At 58.2% G+C, this 17,531-nt stretch overlaps 7 protein-coding genes across 7 annotated transcripts; 4 read left to right on the top strand and 3 right to left on the bottom strand.

Annotated features, from left to right (window-relative positions):
• Window positions 1–533: 533 nt before the first annotated feature.
• On the top strand, window positions 534–1,967 carry SPBR_08435 (tryptophanyl-tRNA synthetase; the record flags this gene model as incomplete). The annotated part of the gene is made up of 2 exons (XM_040766673.1): window positions 534–664; window positions 722–1,967. 2 exons carry the CDS (start codon window positions 534–536, stop codon window positions 1,965–1,967), a joined length of 1,377 nt encoding a protein of 458 aa, XP_040614579.1.
• A 321-nt stretch (window positions 1,968–2,288) lies between these two features.
• SPBR_08434 (uncharacterized protein) lies at window positions 2,289–3,722 on the bottom strand (the record flags this gene model as incomplete). The annotated part of the gene is made up of 3 exons (XM_040766672.1): window positions 2,289–3,290; window positions 3,382–3,455; window positions 3,518–3,722. The coding sequence occupies 3 exons, from the start codon at window positions 3,720–3,722 to the stop codon at window positions 2,289–2,291; spliced, it is 1,281 nt and encodes a 426-aa protein (XP_040614578.1).
• A 569-nt stretch (window positions 3,723–4,291) lies between these two features.
• Window positions 4,292–5,667, bottom strand: SPBR_08460 (WD repeat and SOF domain-containing protein 1; the record flags this gene model as incomplete). Its single annotated transcript, XM_040766698.1, has 2 exons — window positions 4,292–5,605; window positions 5,665–5,667. The coding sequence occupies 2 exons, from the start codon at window positions 5,665–5,667 to the stop codon at window positions 4,292–4,294; spliced, it is 1,317 nt and encodes a 438-aa protein (XP_040614577.1).
• Window positions 5,668–7,211: 1,544 nt separating this feature from the next.
• Window positions 7,212–8,948, top strand: SPBR_08337 (nucleobase:cation symporter-1, NCS1 family; the record flags this gene model as incomplete). The annotated part of the gene is made up of 2 exons (XM_040766575.1): window positions 7,212–7,283; window positions 7,353–8,948. The coding sequence occupies 2 exons, from the start codon at window positions 7,212–7,214 to the stop codon at window positions 8,946–8,948; spliced, it is 1,668 nt and encodes a 555-aa protein (XP_040614576.1).
• Window positions 8,949–9,391: 443 nt separating this feature from the next.
• Window positions 9,392–12,576, bottom strand: SPBR_08114 (spindle pole body-associated protein sad1; the record flags this gene model as incomplete). Its single annotated transcript, XM_040766352.1, has 2 exons — window positions 9,392–11,997; window positions 12,072–12,576. The coding sequence occupies 2 exons, from the start codon at window positions 12,574–12,576 to the stop codon at window positions 9,392–9,394; spliced, it is 3,111 nt and encodes a 1,036-aa protein (XP_040614575.1).
• A 1,428-nt stretch (window positions 12,577–14,004) lies between these two features.
• On the top strand, window positions 14,005–15,238 carry SPBR_08506 (UDP-glucose 4-epimerase; the record flags this gene model as incomplete). Its single annotated transcript, XM_040766744.1, has 2 exons — window positions 14,005–14,033; window positions 14,143–15,238. The coding sequence occupies 2 exons, from the start codon at window positions 14,005–14,007 to the stop codon at window positions 15,236–15,238; spliced, it is 1,125 nt and encodes a 374-aa protein (XP_040614574.1).
• A 767-nt stretch (window positions 15,239–16,005) lies between these two features.
• On the top strand, window positions 16,006–17,328 carry SPBR_08480 (D-amino-acid oxidase; the record flags this gene model as incomplete). Its single annotated transcript, XM_040766718.1, has 3 exons — window positions 16,006–16,028; window positions 16,075–16,212; window positions 16,311–17,328. 3 exons carry the CDS (start codon window positions 16,006–16,008, stop codon window positions 17,326–17,328), a joined length of 1,179 nt encoding a protein of 392 aa, XP_040614573.1.
• Between the last annotated feature and the right edge of the window lie 203 nt (window positions 17,329–17,531).

Below are 17,531 nucleotides of genomic sequence, written 5' to 3'. Positions count from 1 at the left end.
GGAATCATCGTCATGCAGCATAGAGAGCACAGGCATACTGTTTTTTTTTTCGCAAGGCATCTCAAACGTCAGTGTATACTACCGTGGGCCGTTCCTCCACCAATGTACAATCAGTAAATGCCTACGTACTTGCAATAATGTCATCCCTGTTGACCATGAAGCATCTCGTCGCGACCATTTCGCTACACGTGATCGCCATTGATCCAAACAGCTAATTCGTAGTCCCCTGTAAAACGATATAGCGGCCCCACTGCACCCTGTCTCTGCTAAAGTGCCCTTGTGCCTGCCCCTCGCCAGCAAAAAGACGGCTCGAAGCGTTTTTGCATATTTTCGCGGGGCAACTCCAATCTGGCAGGCACGACCCACGGCCTGCGAGGTGACTAACGCAGAACTTCCCGTTTTGCCAGCGAGCGCTGTCCTTTTTTTGCGCTCTTCCGAGAAGCTTCACTTTTTTGGCATCTAATGACACATTTCGGCCAATCGAGCTGCACACGACGTCACCTCGATCCGCTCCGAACCCCGCCCTCGTAACAATGGCAACTGACGCACCGGCCGCCGCCGCTCCTCCTGCTTCTGCCGACCAGGACATCAACCCCTGGTCGGTGCAGGGCGGCGTGGACGAGAACGGCGAAGTTGTCGCCATTGACTATGCGGCGCTCAGCAAGTACGTCGGTCCCGTCTACACTCGTCTTTTTGTTGCATTGTGTGCTAACAGGACCAGAAAATGGAGCACGAGCCTGATCGATGAGGCCCTCCTCGAGCGCTTCGAGCGCGTCACCGGCCACAAGCCACACCGCTGGCTGCGGCGCGGCCTCTTCTTCAGCCACCGCGACTTTGACCGCATCCTGACCCGCTACGAGCACGGCGACCCCTTCTTCCTGTACACAGGCCGCGGACCCAGCACGGGCAGCCTGCACCTGGGACACACGATCCCGCTGCAGTTTACAAAGTGGTTGCAGGACGTGTTCGACGTGCCGCTAGTCTTCATGTTGACGGACGACGAGAAGGCGCTGTTCAAGGACAGCCTGGCGTTTGAGGACACGCTGCAGTACGGCAAGGACAATGCGCGCGACATTATTGCGCTCGGCTATGACCAGAAGAAGACGTTTATTTTCAGCGATCTCGAGTACCTGAGCAACCACTTTTTGATGAACGCCTGGGAGTTCTCGCGGCTCGTGACGTTCAACCAGGTCCGCGGCGCGTTTGGCTTTGATGGCAGCTCCAACGTCGGCAAGGTCTTTTTTCCGTCGGTGCAGTGCGCCGCCGGCTTTGCCACGTCGTACCCGGAGATCTGGGCCGACACGCCGGCCGCGGTCCGCACCAAGGAGATTGCCAAGATTGACTGCCTGATCCCCATGGGCATCGACCAGGACCCGTACTTCCGCCTCCTCCGCGACAACGCCCACCGCATGCGCTACCCGTCGCCCAAGCCCGCCCTGATCCACTCCAAGTTCTTGACGGCCCTCCAGGGCGCCGGCGGCAAGATGTCCTCGTCCAACCCCAACTCGGCCATCTTCATGACCGACACCGCGAAGCAGGTCAAGACCAAGATCAACAAGCACGCCTTCAGCGGCGGCCGCGAGACCGTCGAGGAGCACCGCGCGCTCGGCGGCAACCCGGACGTCGATGTCTCGTACATTTACCTGACCTACTTTGAGGAGGACGACGCCAAGCTGGCCAAGATCTACGACGACTACAAGAAGGGCGACTTGCTGACGGGCGACCTCAAGAAGATGGCGATTGAGGTGCTGCAGAAGAACGTCGAGGAGTTCCAGGAGCGGAGAAAAGCAGTCACTGACGAGGTGCTGGTGTCCTACATGACGCCGCGCAAGCTGCAGTGGGGCGGCAACCCGAACCCCAAGCCGAAGCCGCCGGCGGAGCCGAAGAAGGGCAAGGGTGAGGGCAAGGCTGATGGTAAGGCCAAGGGCGACAACGAGAAGAAGCTGCCTGAGCGGCCAAAAGAGTAGAAAGGAGTCGAGACGACGCATTTCGTTGTGTGGCTCTGCTTTGTTGCTTGAAACGAATAGATACATGCAAAGCAATTGTTGATCGTTATATTGTGACCTTGAGTTTGAAAAGAGAATTACCGTAAATTTGAAATCAAAATGGATGACTGTTTTCTTTTTCTTTTGTTTTTCTTTTTTTTTTTTTTTTTTTTTTTTTTTTTTGTTATAATATAAACAATTGTAAAGAACGACACTGAATATACATAAATTCACGATTTAAATTGAAAACATATTTACATTTTAAATAACTCAAGTAGTCGAGAAAAACAGTAAATACAGTTGCTACAAAACAACAACCTTGTCCAACATGGCCTGAGCATGCTTTTGGCTCACATTCGCAAAATCTGCCTTGTCTGCATACACGCTGAACTCGTCGCCGAATTTTGTCGCATCAAACGACAGATTGGCCGGGCCAAACTGCCACACCTGGTCCGCAGCAATGCTCGTGTTGAGCACCACGTGCTGCCACGGAATGAGGACGGTTGCATGGTCGTCCCGCTGCGGTGACCCGTACTCCTCGAGCACGACCGGTTTCTTGGCCCGGTTCCCGGCGTCGGCATGCTGCTCGATCCAACGGTCGCCCCACGAGTAGGCATAGCCCCAGGTGCTCGGGTAGAGGTGGAAGGTGCCGTAGTCGAGCGTCGAGATGTTGAGGTTGCCCCAGAAGTCGACGCCGCCGTGCGACTCGTAGGCGAGCGAGGAGGCGCCGCTGGCCTCGCGGTACCCGGCGTCCGGGGCGAACCAGCCTTCGTCGCCGAGCGAGACCATGTGGTGGGGGTCCATGCCGGGCTGCTTGATGTAGGCGGAGACGTTGGCGGCCCAGCGGTAGATGACGGCCGGGTCGCATCCCTCGCAGCGCGGCTCGTTGCAGAGCTGCCATGCGAAGATGGCCGGGGACGACCGGTAGCGCTCGACGAGGACACGAATGTAGTCGCGGTAGGCGCGCTGGGCACGGTCGTTTTCAAAGAAGTTGAAGGACACGGACGCATTCGACCCGCCGTAGGCAGCCGCATAGGTCGCAATACCGCCGAGGTCGGCCCAGTTGTTGACAAAAGGGAGCACAAGCTTCAGGCCGAGACGCTCGGCGGTGGACACGACATAGTCCAGGCGCGGCAGGCCGTCTTGGGGCGAGTAGTTGATCAGCGCGGCCTGGTTGGCCTCCGTGTCGTTGGACGCAGGGTGCTGCTGGAACCAGACACGGAGCGGATCGGCCGTGTCTGTCGATGGACGGAAGCCGGCGTTGATGTCGCCGAATCCCCAGACGCGAACGATTTTGTATTTCGTCTGTTCGTGTTAGCGGAAGGATGAATGAAAATAAATATGTAAATAAAAATGAAAATAAAATAGAATTCTGAGAAATCCAATCGGCACCCACATCGGCAATTTGTTGCATGGCCGTATCGACATCTTCATTTTTAGTGAGATGGCCAAGCCACCACGCATTCGTGCCTGCGTCCTTAGCTTTTACTGAACAGCGTTGTTTCTGATAACCAACTTGTAGGGATTGTTACCTGCAAAATAGCCAACTGTTCCATTGATGTCAAACAGCTGGCCAGCTGGTTTGGCAAATGGTTCTTTGGACAAGCCGATCGGATACGCCGGCGGAACCTGCGGGTCGGTGGCCTTGCGGATGAGGCCGAGCTGTGTTGTATTTCCGTCGGCGAATACGGGGACGGCGAGGCCAGCGAGGCCGACAAGAGTCGATGGAAGTCTCATGATTAATTTCTGTCGACAACATCGATAACAACTCAGCGGCGAGACAAAGAGGCAAAAACAGCAAACTACAGTCGAGCGTATCCTCGTCCCTGGATTTGAGGCACATACTTTTTCAAGTCATTCACGAGACAAGAGGAGCAATATTTACATTGTTTCCCGGCAAAAGAAAGACGGCAGACTCGCGGGCTTGGCTCTCCCGCGCTCAGTTCGTCTCGAATACTTTAGCTATTTGCCTGTATTAGGGGGCGCCATCCATTTATGAATTAAACCCCACCCAACATGCTTTTGCAAACCATTCGAACATAAAACGCTTTTATATGTACATTCCCTCGAGTTTTGGGGTATCGTAAAACTGTCGTCCTTTTGCAATAGACGAGCACGTCCTTTTGATAATGGCGTGTCCATTTGGGCTGGTATCCCTGCTTTTCCAGTTGTCGGTGTGTCCAGAATGGTACCAAGTGCCGAGTCTGAATGCACCCAGATCCTCTCCGCGGCGCGGCACTGCAGGAGACGTAGGGGAAATAAAAGGTAAATGAGCTGGCAATCGTGAACTTCTCGCCCACCACGCTTCATTCCACATTGGCCAGGACGACCTTGTCGCGGGCGGCCGTGCGCTTGCCGTCCTTCTTGGCGCTGTGCTTGCGGCGGTTCTCCTCCTTCCGCTTGATGGACCGCAGCATCTCCTGGTTGATCTGGTCGGCCTTCTTGACGACCTTGGGCAGGTGGCGGTGGCGCAGGATGCGGCGGACCTCGGGCATGTGCTTGTAGCGCTCCTTGAGGGTGGCGTCGTACTCGAGCTTCTGGCGCTCGGCGGTGGACTTGATGCCCTGGCGCGAGGCGGCCTGGGCGCGCCACAGACGCACGTTGCCCTCGTCGGAGCCCGACAGGACGTAGTTGCCGTCGGGGGTGAAGTTGACGGCGTGGACGCGGGCCATGCGCTTGGTGTGGTAGACGTCGCGGCTCTGGCCGCTGCGCACGTCAAAGAGGCGGATGGTGCGGTCCCAGGAGCCGCTGACGAGCTCGGTGCCGGTGGGGTTGAAGTCGAGCGACAGGACGGCGCCGGTGTGGCCCTGCTGGATGTTGCGGGCGCGGCCCATCTGGCGCATGTCAAAGTGGTAGATGTTGTAGTCTTCGCTGCCGACGGCAAAGTTGAAGGCCTCCTGCGGGTTCCAGGCGAGGTCGTTGCAGGCAAAGTTGAGGACGGTCTTGTGAATGGGCGAGGAGGTGCGCAGGTCGTAAAACACCAGGCTGCGGTCGCTGCCGCAGGAGCCCAGCAGACTGGTCTCGACCTGGTTGAGGCGGACCGCCGTGATGGTGTCGACGGAGTGCGGCCAGGCCAGCGTCTCGGACACAGTCGGCGTCGGGCGGCCGAGGTCGTAGACAAAGATGCGCGAGGAGCCGGAAACAACGGCGGTCGGGGCGGTGCGGTGGCTCGTGATGGACGTGAAGGCGCAGTCGCCGAGGCCCGACGTGACCTCGCCCGAAACGGCGTCCATGACGGTAATGTTGCGGTCGGTGCCGCACGACACCAGGTAGCGGCCGGCCTGGGTCTTGATCCACGAGATGCCCTTGATGAGGCCCTCGTGAGCCTTGGCCTTCTGCGTCTCGTCCCGTGTCGACAGGTCCCAGATCTTGATGATGCCGTCGGCGCTCGCAGACGCAAGGCGGTCGGTGTTCTCGAGGTCCTTGGCGAGGCAGTAGACGCCGTCCTGGTGGCCGACGCCGATCTGGGCGACAAAGGGAGCGGCGAACATGCGCTCCATCTTGGCCGCCTGCAGCGCACGGGTGTATTCGCGGGCGCGTTCGAAGGGATGCAGCGCCGGGTCGTGGTTGCGCTGCTGGTGCTGCGACGACGCCGCCGATCGATTTAAGACCTTGATTTTCTGGAGAGCGGTGTTAGTGACAGGTCAGCAGCCGTGCAGACAGAGAAAATTGTGCATACCATGGTGGCTGTGGTGACTGGTAAAACAACGATGGGTGGCGGTCGTTCGTCGAGCGCAGTAGTCGGTCGTGAAGCATCTCGAGAATCCAAGATATCTCGGCCCACGGCAGAAAAAAACATGGGACGGCAGTATTTTGGATGCCCCACTTTTGCATAGACAAAGACCCTTCCACATTCATTCACCGCCTTATGTTTCTTCAAGACAGCACGTGACCACGCCTCTTCCTTACATAATCGTGATTTTGCCGGCGTCGGCGCCGGCTACTTCTACTTCTATTTTCGCCTCCGCTTCCGTCATGGACGCCGTTCCATGTGAAGGTCGCTCAGTAAAGAGTCATGCTCTGGCTCCGTCCGATATGTTGACGGGTCGATAGCACTGCTGATCGGGGCAGTATGGCGATCCGACTACTAGACTGTGCCTCCTGTTTTCTACCTATTCCCCCCTGTCGCGCCGTCTCTCGCGTTTCTGGCGTCTTCCTCGGCAATCGACCACGATGTCATTTGAGTCTCACCTCGAGTCCAGTCCACTCTGTACGTCGTACGCTGTAGGGACCAGGCCCTTGCCCGCTATGACAGTCGGAATTTTGTCACGAAGATTAATCTGTGCGACGGCGGCCCCATTGACCGATACACCAGGAGACCAGCTTGTACGATAACGCTTTGCCTGCCGCCAAGTGGATGCTGGCCCGCTGCTTTCTGGAGACATTTGCCTGCGTTCTTTTTCTTATCAATGCCTCTGGAGGCGACAAATGAACGCATTATGTTTTTGAAAATGCAATGGAAAAGTTGAGCTTGGCAGGACAATCGAGACAATCGATGGGGCGAGTTGACCCCCAAAGACTTGGAGACTTGCTCCCAAAGTCCAAAAATCCTCTGGACCACAGACACCCAAACAAAGGTTGGCAATACTTCGTACAAAGGTGAGAAGCGTGCAGCAATGCAGATCGCCCCCGCTGGTTGTGACGCCAATACCACCCAATCCCAGGGATTCTCCTCCGTCGGCCTCTCTTATCTTGATTTGTGCTGGTTTTCGCCCCGTTTGACGCGGCTACTATGCAAATACACACCGTCGAGGCAGTCGATTCAATCCAAGGACATTAGTTTCGTGTCTAATTGTCATTGACAATAAGCACATGCTCTCGTCTTCGGGTTGTATCCTTGTATCCTTGTATCCTTGTATCTTTGTTGGAAGAAGTGACGATTTTTGCGGGGAAGCGACCAGCCATAACGGCGAAAACCGTGAAAAGAATGGAGCCAGAAGCGACGGAACAAGCATCTGCGCCGACGTGAAGATGTCGCCGTGCGATAACGTTCCCAGCGTCGATTGATGGGTTTGCGCGGCTGGCATTCCTTATAAGTCGATCGCGCCCGTCTGTGTTTCCAGTCGTTTGCATCATGGTCACTGTTTTGGCATCTGTTGTTCGCCATTGCGATCACCATCGACTTTGACAACATCAACACAACTCGTGTTAATCATCCACTTGACTTTACTTAAAAAAAAAACAACAACTAGTCTTCAACGTCACTCATCGCCCCTCATCGCCGACATGGCGATGCGACGTCTGATCCATGCGTTGGCCGTCGACGCCGAGCCGGGGCTGACGTCCACGCAGTTGATGGTACGGTCGCCTTGCTGCGATGCCCCTTGCCTCCCGCGGCAGACATGCTAATTTTGTGCCCTCTCTCAGTTGACCAACCATGACCTGAAACCCGTTGAGCCGGCCCGGCGCCAATGGGGGTCGTGGAACTTTGTGGCCTTCTGGATCAGCGATGCCTTCAACATCAACACGTGGATGATCTCCGGAACCATGGTCACGGCCGGCCTGTCGTGGTGGCAGTCGTGGATCTGCGTGTGGGTGGGCTACTTTATTGCCGCCAACTTTGTGTGCCTGACGGGCCGCATCGGCGCCGTCTACCACATCGGCTTCCCCGTCGTCAACCGCGCGTCCTTTGGCATCTGGGGCAGTCTGTGGCCCGTGTTCAACCGCGCCGCCATGGCCTGCATCTGGTACGGCGTGCAGTCGTACATTGGCGGCAACTGCGTCTACCTCATGATCCGCGCCATCTGGACGAGCTGGGACCGCACGACCATCCACAACACCTTCGCGCCCGACTCGGGCACCACCACCGCCGACTACGCCTCCTTCTTCATCTTCTGGCTGTGCTCGCTGCCCGCCCTCTGGTTCCCCGTCCACAAGATCCGCCACCTCTTCACCGTCAAGGCCTACTTTGTGCCCTGCGCCGGCATTGCCTTTTTCATCTGGACGCTTCTGCGCGCCGGCGGTGCGGGCCCCGTCGTCAAGCAGCGCGCCACGCTGTCCGGCTCGGCGCTCGGGTGGGCCATTGTCAAGGGCATCATGAGCAGCATCGCCAACTTTGCCACCCTCATCGTCAACGACCCCGACTTCACGCGCTTCGCCCGCAGGCCCCGCGACGCCCTGTTCCCGCAGCTCTGCACCATCCCCGTCAGCTTCGGCATCACCAGCTTCATCGGCATCTTTGTCAGCTCCGCGTCCCAGGTCATCTACGGCGAGCCCATCTGGAACCCCCTGGACATGCTCGACAACTTCATCACCGACGGCGGCTCGGCCCAGCGCTTCGGTGTCTTTGTCATTGCCCTGGCCTTTGCCCTGGCCCAGCTCGGCACCAACATTGCCGCCAACTCCGTGTCCGCCGGCACCGACCTGACGGCCCTCCTGCCGCGCTTCATCAACATCCGCGGCGGCGGCTACATCTGCGCCATCGTCGGCCTCGCCATGTGCCCCTACACGCTGCTGACGAGCAGCAACCAGTTCACCACCTACCTGTCCGCCTACTCGGTCTTCTTGTCGTCCATTGCCGGCGTCATGGTCTCCGACTACTATGCCGTGCGCCGCGGCTACCTGGAAGTCCGCGCGCTCTACGACGGCCGCGCCGAGAGCCCCTACTACTTCTTCAAGGGCTTCCACTGGCGCGCCTACGCCGCGTACATTTCCGGCATTCTGATCAATGTCGTCGGCTTCGCCGGCGCCATCGGCCGCGACGTGCCGGTCGGCGCCACCTACATCTACAACCTCAACTTCTTCTGCGGCTTCCTCGTGTCGTTTGGCATGTACTGGCTGCTGTGTCGTCTGCGGCCGGTGCCCGCATGCAGCGCCACGGGCAAGTGGATGGAGGTCGGCGACGCCATTGACGACGACCTGCAGCTGGCGTACGAGGAGCCGGCTGCCTACAAATCGGGCGCACCCGAGGATGCAGAGGCCGAAGAGAAGAAGGCCGGACACGGCGCAGATGCGATGGTGTAGACGTTGACACAGTCCGTTGACTGGATGCATGGAATACGAAATTGGCACGAAATTGGCACGAAATTGGATACCCCTGGATATCAAGTAGCAAACCGTTGGAATCGACTGTATATTCACGTGTGCATGACGGAACGAACGTAATGAACGGACGTAATGAACGCAAGAAGAAATGGAGAACAAGAATGTGAAGATGCAATTAAACAAGAAAAAGAGTCGAATAGACGAAAACATCAAATATGGAGAGAGTACACCAAACGCCTGCCAAACGCCTGCCCCCCTGATTTGTGTAAACATTGGAACAGGAACTAAAACAAAAGCCACCCCAGTCTGCTGAACAAATCGCTAGGGTATTTTTCCGTCCTGCGCCGCACACCAACATGAAAGGAAAGAAAAAACCGAAGAGAAACGAAGACAAACCATAATGAAAAACCAATAAAATCACCCTACTCCACAACATCTGGCCGGTGCTGGCCGTACATACGTATGCGGTAGAAGCAGGTGTGGTCTTGGTCGCCGTAGTTGGATACCGCGCGGACGATGACGTGGTCGGTCGTGGCATCGAGTGTCTCGAGATCCGGGGACAGCCGGAAGACCTGGGCCGCACCGCTGCCGCCGCCCGCCACGCCGCCGGCCTTGGTGGCCTCAAACACAAACTCGCCGACCTTGACAAAGCCATAGCCAAAGAGGGGCTCGCGGTCGTCCGTGTCCGGAAACTGGGCCATGCTCCAGTCGTGCAGCGGCTGCTGCTGCGCGTAGTCGGTGATCTGCATCCACACCTCGAGGTCCTTGGGCGTGGCGCCGGGGTCCAGTGTGGCCGACGGGCTGATGTGCTCGAGGACGAGGAACTGCGGCAGAATGCGCAGGCCGAGCTTGATTCCAATGTCGGTCGGGCCCTGGCCACTGGCGCTCCTCCTCCACGTCGACGTCGACGGCGCCCGCGCCCTGCTGCTGCCCTTGGTCGCACCGCACCAACAATCACCGTCCTGCTCCCACGGCGCAAACACGGCGGCTGCGTACGGGAGACCGGGCGACGGGCCTACGTCACCGCCGCCGCCGCCGCTGCCGATCAGCTTGCCAAAGAGAGACTTAGTCGGCTCGTACGTCGGGCTCGAGAAGTGGTGGTTGATCGTGGCACCGTGGTGTTGCGTGAAAAAGTTGATCTGCTGGATCAGGTCGGCGTCCCAGTGGGCCTTGATTTTACCACGCGCCATGGCCTCGAGCTGCGTGTCGGTGATGATGCGGCGGACGAGCTGGTCAACAAGCGCCGTGACTTCGCGCTTGCCCAACCCGCCACTGCCAGCCACACCTGTCGTCGTGGGCGGCGCCTCCGTGGGCGAGTTTTGTGCCAAGGACAGTGCAGATGCCGCGACACGTGCAGCGTCCACGACATGCGTCTCCAGGTCGGCAATCTCGCCCTTGATCTCGAGCCGGTGCTCCACAAACGCATTCTGCAAATGATGCAAGAACTCCTGCCGGGACACAAGGATCTGCTTGGCCCCAGGCGAGGCCGCAAGCAGATTGGCCAGCTTCACCACCTGGGTCTCGGAGAGTCGATCGACAACTTCGCCGTAGTCGAACTCGGCCGACGGGGACGGCGTAGAGTGGTCTTTTGGGACGTGTGTACCGAGAATGTCCTGGACCTTCTTCTGGTTCTGCCGCAGCCACGACTCGAAACTTTTGGACACTGTGGTTGTGACGGTGCCTTCTACATCAGCGACGGAAAGGGCCTTTGTGTTGGGGTCCGCTAAAAGACCGGCCGACTGCAGCTGGCGCTTAATCGCGGCCAGCTGCAGATCTGAGATGGCCATGGAGCCGTCTTTGTTCCAGATCAGGCTGAAGATGTCCCTGTCGGCCTGCATGTTCTCCTTGAGCGCGTGCCAGAACTCCTGCGAAATGACGGGGCGCCCGTGCCGGTCGAGCTCCATCTGCACCATACGCGGCAAGATTCGGCCGATGCGCTCGAGGGCGTCGCTGTGTAGGCGGTCTGCACGTTTCAGCTGCGCGATCTCGTTGGTATGGCTCAGAAGGAGACCGTTCATGCGGGCAAACTCGTCGTCGCTGATGGCACCAAGAGGATGTACCAGTGCGAATGGCACAAGCTGGCGCAAGTTGCTCCTCCAGTCGCTTCCATACCAGCGAAGACGGTTGTCGACCCTGTAGCCCTGGTAGAGCTCGGCCGGCGAAGTCGATATAACGAATACGCGCAAAGCTACCAGTCCCAGCACGGTGACGGTGATGATCATGGCCAGCACATTTGCCAGTTGACCAAGACCCGCGAAAATGCCCCCGACGCGTTTTGATGCTGTATCGGAAGACGTCGGTTTTAAGACTTCAGTGTCTTCGGTGCTTGCCCGTTGCCTCGGCTCCGCCACTGGCTGGGACGGTGCCCTTGGCGTACGCCTCCGGCCCAGCAGACTCCTTGCTGACGCAACCGTCTCGACGTCGTTATCGTTAGAAGCGAGTTCGTCCTGTGATGGGTCGCGTGATGGCTTGAATAAGCTCTTGCGGTTACGCATGCTGAAACCCGGACCTGGCGTGGCGATCCGCGATTTGATCGATTTTGCAGCCGCACGTGTAGTACCTGGTGTACCCGTTGTTCCCGTTGCAGCCGTTCTAGCCGCCGTAGCCGGTGGTGGTTGTGCCTCTGCTGGTTCGGCCACTCCTGCTGCGGCGCGAGGCCGCGCGGCTTCGGCTTCTGTTTGGTTCGAGTCGGCATTCGCGGGAAGGTCGTCGGCACTGGGTCGAATGAAGCGGAATTGCGGGTACGCTTGGCGGATGGCTTCATCGTCGGGCTCCTCACGGGTGGTGGTGGTGGAGTTTGAGATACGGCGTGCTGAATTGAGAATGTTCTGGAGGATGTTCGAAGTTCTAGAGACGACGCCGGTGGTCCGTGCTGGGACGACTGGCGAGAAAATCCGGGTCTCGGCAAAGAGCTGCTCTTCGGCCGCAAAGTCCAGTTCCGGGGACGATTCCCGTTGTTCCCTGGGCTGAGATGTCTCCGTCACCGCTCGCGAAGACCGGCCTGTTGCTGTTGGTTGTGCTTTGCGCCCTGCTGTCCGGGGAAAGAAAGAAAAAGATTAGTATGCGCGAGTCACCATCCAGGACATGAAGAATATAACGTACGCCTTGAGTTTCGGTCGGAGGTGTTGGTCGCCTCGGACTCCCTGTCGGCAACTGGCTCTCTTACGAGCTCCACCGACTCTAGCGTTTCGTCTGCTGGGCGTGACGGGACTGGAGCTGGGGGCGGCAGAGGTACCGCCGCCTGGCTCGCCTTTGCCTTGTCGGCGTCGGCCCGCAGGCGCTGTTCTTGTTCGGCTTCCCGTTGCGCGCGCTCGCGGGCGTCGTTCTCGTTGTCCTGCTCGACCGCATCTACAACGTGGCTCAGAGCGCTCGAGAAGTTGTACCGTTGCCGTGCAACATTTTGTCTTGTGGGAAGGATGGTTGGGGGAGACCCGTAAGCCGAACTGTACTTGGCGGGACCCGGTGACATGCCGCGGCCGACGGCGGTGTGAACAGACTGTGGCTGGACATTGTCGAGATGTGAACTGTCGAGAGGCCCGCCGGCTTCCGAGCTGCCGTCGAAGAGCAGGCTCGACGACGTCACGCGTGTCGATCGTCTAGGAGGCATGGTTGCGAGGCTGCGAGGTCGTTGTGATGCTTACGACATGAAGTAGATGGAGAAGTCGGAGCAGTGAAGAGCAATTTGAGCTTGAGAATTTGCGTATGAGATTCGTGGTTGATGCGCAGTGAATGGTGTACGTATTCTGTCGCTTGCGACGTAGGTGAAGGAAAAGCGAAGCAAAGTCGAGATGGCCCCGTGGATGCCGGCATGGGAGCGCAAATAAATGACAACGTCGTCGTCGCGATCTAAAGGTCGACAGCTTGTTGCGAACAAGGGGGTCGGTCGCTTCTTTGTTGTCGATTGTCGAGTCCCGCAAGCGGCAGAGTGCGAGACAAAGGAGGACAGAGAAAGGAACGGCGGAAACAGCAAAGGAAAACAAAAGGACGAAAGTAACTGTCGGCGAAGGTCGAAACCAACAGCCACCCGATGTTAGGCCAATGGCGAAGAAAGCAGAGGCGACGGCAGTAAGGAAGCTCAGCAGCCTGCTGCCATTCTATCGATGAGGAGCCCTGCGGTTTCTTTGGTTGCGCGCCCGGTGGGAGAGACGGCCGCGATGTGACAAAACACAAAATGGTTCGTGATGCGCTTGGGGGTCCGGGGGTGGTTGGGGCCGAGGAACCGGGGTAAGGTCGGTGAAGCTTGGTCGATTTCTTTTTGCTCTTTTTGCTCCTTTTTTTCTGTTTATTTTACTTTTTTTTTCCGCGTGCAGGCTGGGAAAGAGGTGGCAGGGACGGTATTACTGGATCAACGCGTCGCAAATGGAAGTTACGGCGCGTCCGTGCTTTCCTTGTTGGTTGAAGGCAGTGCTAGGCCGCATACGGTCGACCCCACGTTTTGGTGCTAGCCCCGCTGGCGAAGGCCAGAATTGCCATTGTTCCTTCTTGTCTCGTCAACAATGCTCCTGCGATGTGAATAAATATAGAAATTTTGGAGAAGTCGCGACCGTGAATGGGTGATTCCAAGTGAATGGCCAGGGGTTCGCATTATGCACCCCGTTATAGCGATTTCACAAATGAATGATATTCGTTGCAACTGCACTCCCGACGTTCCCCGTCGCAGGTGTCCCATTCGGTCTGATTTACAGCGACTGCTAGGCTCAGGATGGAACACGATGACGCCAGGTGTGTCTATTAGCTGTGCTGGAGCTGCGAGAGAGAAGAGCGGTGGCCGGTGTGGAACAGGTTAACGTTACAACTGCGTATTATTGCGAGAATTTCTGAACGGCGCGGCCGTTGTGTCTGGGACGGGCGCTTGTAGCAAAGCGGGCCATACATTTTACACGGAACCCCCGCAATAGCTCCTGCTGTTTTTATAACTTGGCCAGGCCTTGCTGCCCTCTGCCCCTATTCTCTCTTGGCCTCATCTTCGGACGACAAAACAGAACCAATTGATCATTCTTCCTCCCAATTTTCCCCCACAAGCACATCTGCAATCATGGTCGTCGGAACTGTGCTGGTGACTGGGTAAGCCAAGCCCCCTTAGCCCCTCCGTGCAGATGTCTCTCCAAAAGCTTCCCCACCAAAGAAGCCACAGAAGGACCGCGACCTGACCATTCACTTTCTTTGCAAACAGTGGCACTGGCTACATTGGCTCGTTCACGTCGCTCACGCTTCTGCAAAACGACTACGATGTCGTCATTGTCGACAACCTCTACAACTCGTCCGAGGTCGCGCTCGACCGCATCGAGCTGATCTGCGGCCGGCGACCGGCCTTCCACAAGGCTGACGTGACAGACGAGGCGGCCCTCGACGCCGTGTTCAAGGCACACCCGGCCATTGATAGCGTGATCCACTTTGCGGCGCTCAAGGCCGTGGGCGAGTCGGGCGAGATCCCCGTCGAGTACTACCGCGTCAACGTGGGCGGCAGCATCACGCTGCTGCGCGCGATGGAGCGGCACGGCGTGTCCAACATTGTGTTCTCGTCGTCGGCCACCGTGTACGGCGACGTCACGCGGTTCCCCGACATGATCCCGATCCCCGAGACCTGCCCGACGGGGGCGACCAACACGTACGGCCGCACCAAGTCGATGATTGAGGATGTGATTACGGACCAGGTCAACGCGCAGCGCAACAACGCCAAGAAGGCGGGCAAGTCGGACGCGGACGTTGCGCGGTGGAACGGTGCTCTGCTGCGGTACTTCAACCCGGCGGGCGCCCACCCCACGGGCCTGATGGGCGAGGACCCGCAGGGCGTGCCGTACAACCTGCTGCCGCTGCTGGGCAAGGTGGCGACGGGCGACCGCGACAAGCTGCTGGTGTTTGGCGACGACTATGCCTCGCGGGATGGCACGGCGATCCGCGACTACATTCACATTCTGGACCTGGCGCGCGGCCACCTGGCGGCGCTCAAGTACCTGCGCGAGCAGAAGCCCGGTCTCAAGACGTGGAACCTGGGCTCGGGCCGCGGCAGCACGGTGTTTGAGATTATCAAGGCATTCAACACGTCGGTGGGCCGTGAGCTGCCATACGAGGTGGTGCCGCGGCGGGCGGGCGATGTGCTGGACCTGACGGCGAACCCGGCACTGGCGAACAAGGAACTGGGCTGGAAGACGGAGCTGACGATGGAGGATGCGTGCAACGACCTGTGGCGGTGGGTGGAGAACAACCCCAAGGGCTACCGGCAGGACCCTCCGGCCAAGCTGCTGGAGGCGCTGAAGAAGAACAACTGAGGGCGGAGAGGCTACATTACATATTCTGCTTTTGTTCGTTTTGTTTTTTAAGGAAGAGGACACCATGAGTGGCCTCTGCCTGCCATATGCATAATCACCATTCACAACTTTAGAGGCAGTTTACTAGATTCTAGATACCAGATGGGTAAAATGACCAGGAGCAAAAAAATTCTGCATTGAAATAGAAACATGACTTGTAGTTTCAGCCAAATGTGCGACAGATCATAATGAGGGACACGGAAGTACGCTGACGCACAATCTTGGGTACAATCCTGTTTCTTGTTTTGCTCATTGACCAAATACCTTGAAGAAGAACCGTCTACGGCCTTCCTCTTACGTCCTAAGTCGGACAGCTCGGCGACTGCAGGCGTTGTCGCTATTGGCAGCCCGCAGATACATTTGGTAGTCGCTTTGCGCCGGCGTCGGCTTAGAACCGCCAAGTTATGAGGGGAAGTTCCAAGACCAGGGCCCGGTTTTGCTATCTCCAAGTTGGAGTACGTAAACAAGGAGGAGGGGCTACTAGCTCGATGCATCTTCACGTAGTATTACTGACAACAAATGTTCCATCTTGGGAATGCTGTGCCGAGCTGCGGAAGAAGCGTATATGAGGAACAGGGCGTCCGTCCCAGTGACTTGATATTTGGGTTTGATGTAGACTTGTAATGCAACAACGACATACGAGACACAATAAGATTTAGATATTCCTACAAATTGCCAGTTGGCGCGAATTATACTACGCAACTCGACAGCTTACGTCTCACCTCACAATGCCGAACATTGTCGTTATCGGGTACGTCCTTCTGGCCGTCGTCTACGTCGTCTACTAACGCGACCAGTGCCGGCGTCGCGGGCTTGACGACTGCTCTGCTTCTAGCCCGCGACCCCAAGAACCGCGTCACGGTTTTGGCCCGCCATATGCCGGGCGACTACGACATTGAATACACCTCGCCTTGGGCAGGCGCAGATTTTTTACCGTGCGTCATTCCCTCAAAATGAAAGAAAAGACGACAAAGGCGACTCGGAGACAGCGGAACCACTAACACACAGCCAGGATGAGTCCCGCCCCCGGCAGCCGGTGGGAGTGCGAGACGTGGCCGGAGCTGCGGCGGCTGGCAGCCGACGTGCCCGAGGCCGGCATCCACTTTCAAAAGTCGCTGATCTTGCGCCGCGGCAAGAAGGCCACAGTGGCATCTGTGGCTCCCGCTGCCGACGGCGACACGGCTCTCAAGTTGCCCGACGCATCAGGTGACGACGACCCCTGGTTCAGCACGCTCGTGGACGACTACCGCGACGTGCCGGCCGACCATGTGCCGCTTGGCTTCGCGTCGGCGTCCGAGTTCACGTCGGTGTGCATCAACACGGCACTGTACCTGCCGTGGCTCGTCGGACAGTGCCGCGCGCTCGGCGTCGTGCTGCGGCGGGCCGTCCTCCAGCACGTGACGGAGGCGGCGTCGTTTGCCAACCTCGCGGTGCAGGCAGACGGGACGACGGCCGCCCAGTCGGCCGAGGAGGTGCTGGACCACAGCGACACCATCGTGGTGAACTGCAGCGGTCTGCTGGCGTGCCGCCTCGGCGGAGTCATGGACAAGGCGGTGCAGCCGGCGCGCGGACAGGTGGTCGTGGTGCGCGACGAGCTGAGCCCGATGCTCAGCGCGGGTCGCGCGGCCGACCGCTACGGGGCCCCCCCGCACAGTGAGACGGTGTACAGCATGATGCGGGCGGCGGGCGGCGGCACCGTCATTGGCGGGACGTACCAGGTGGGCAACTGGGAGAGCCAGCCGGACCCGAACACGGCGCTGCGGCTGCTGGCGCGGATCGCGGCGACACACCCGACGCTGGTGGCGGCGGGCAAGACGGCGGCGGACTTGGATGTGATTCGGCACGGCGTGGGCCTGCGGCCATACCGGGAGGGCGGTGTGCGGCTGGAGTCCGAGCAGATCGATCTGGTCAAAGGACTGGGCACCGGCAAAGTCTGGGTGGTGCACAACTACGGCCACGCTGGCTGGGGCTACCAGGGCTCGTATGGGTGTTCGCAGCGCGTCGTCGAGCTGGTGGCCGAGATTGTCGCAGGAAAGCTGGGCACGGCATAATTCGGGTTGCTTCTGATCGTTGGCAGAGCTGTTGGGTGACTGTGTTGATGGGCAGACAATGTGATAGAAGGTTGAATTTAGACGCAACGTAATTATACGGATTGGCTTTTACAACGTGGAAAGCACAGCTGCCCACCGTGCCTTCCGTTTTAGCTGCCAGAAGCTAAGATTAGCTGTTGTGGCCACCTTTACACAGTAGCCAG

Source organism: Sporothrix brasiliensis (assembly GCF_000820605.1).
Source record: "Sporothrix brasiliensis 5110 chromosome Unknown Cont22, whole genome shotgun sequence".
NCBI classification, from domain to species: Eukaryota; Fungi; Ascomycota; class Sordariomycetes; order Ophiostomatales; family Ophiostomataceae; genus Sporothrix; species Sporothrix brasiliensis.
Note: the sequence above shows the minus strand (reverse complement) of the source record. Positions and strands in the feature narration are given on the sequence as shown.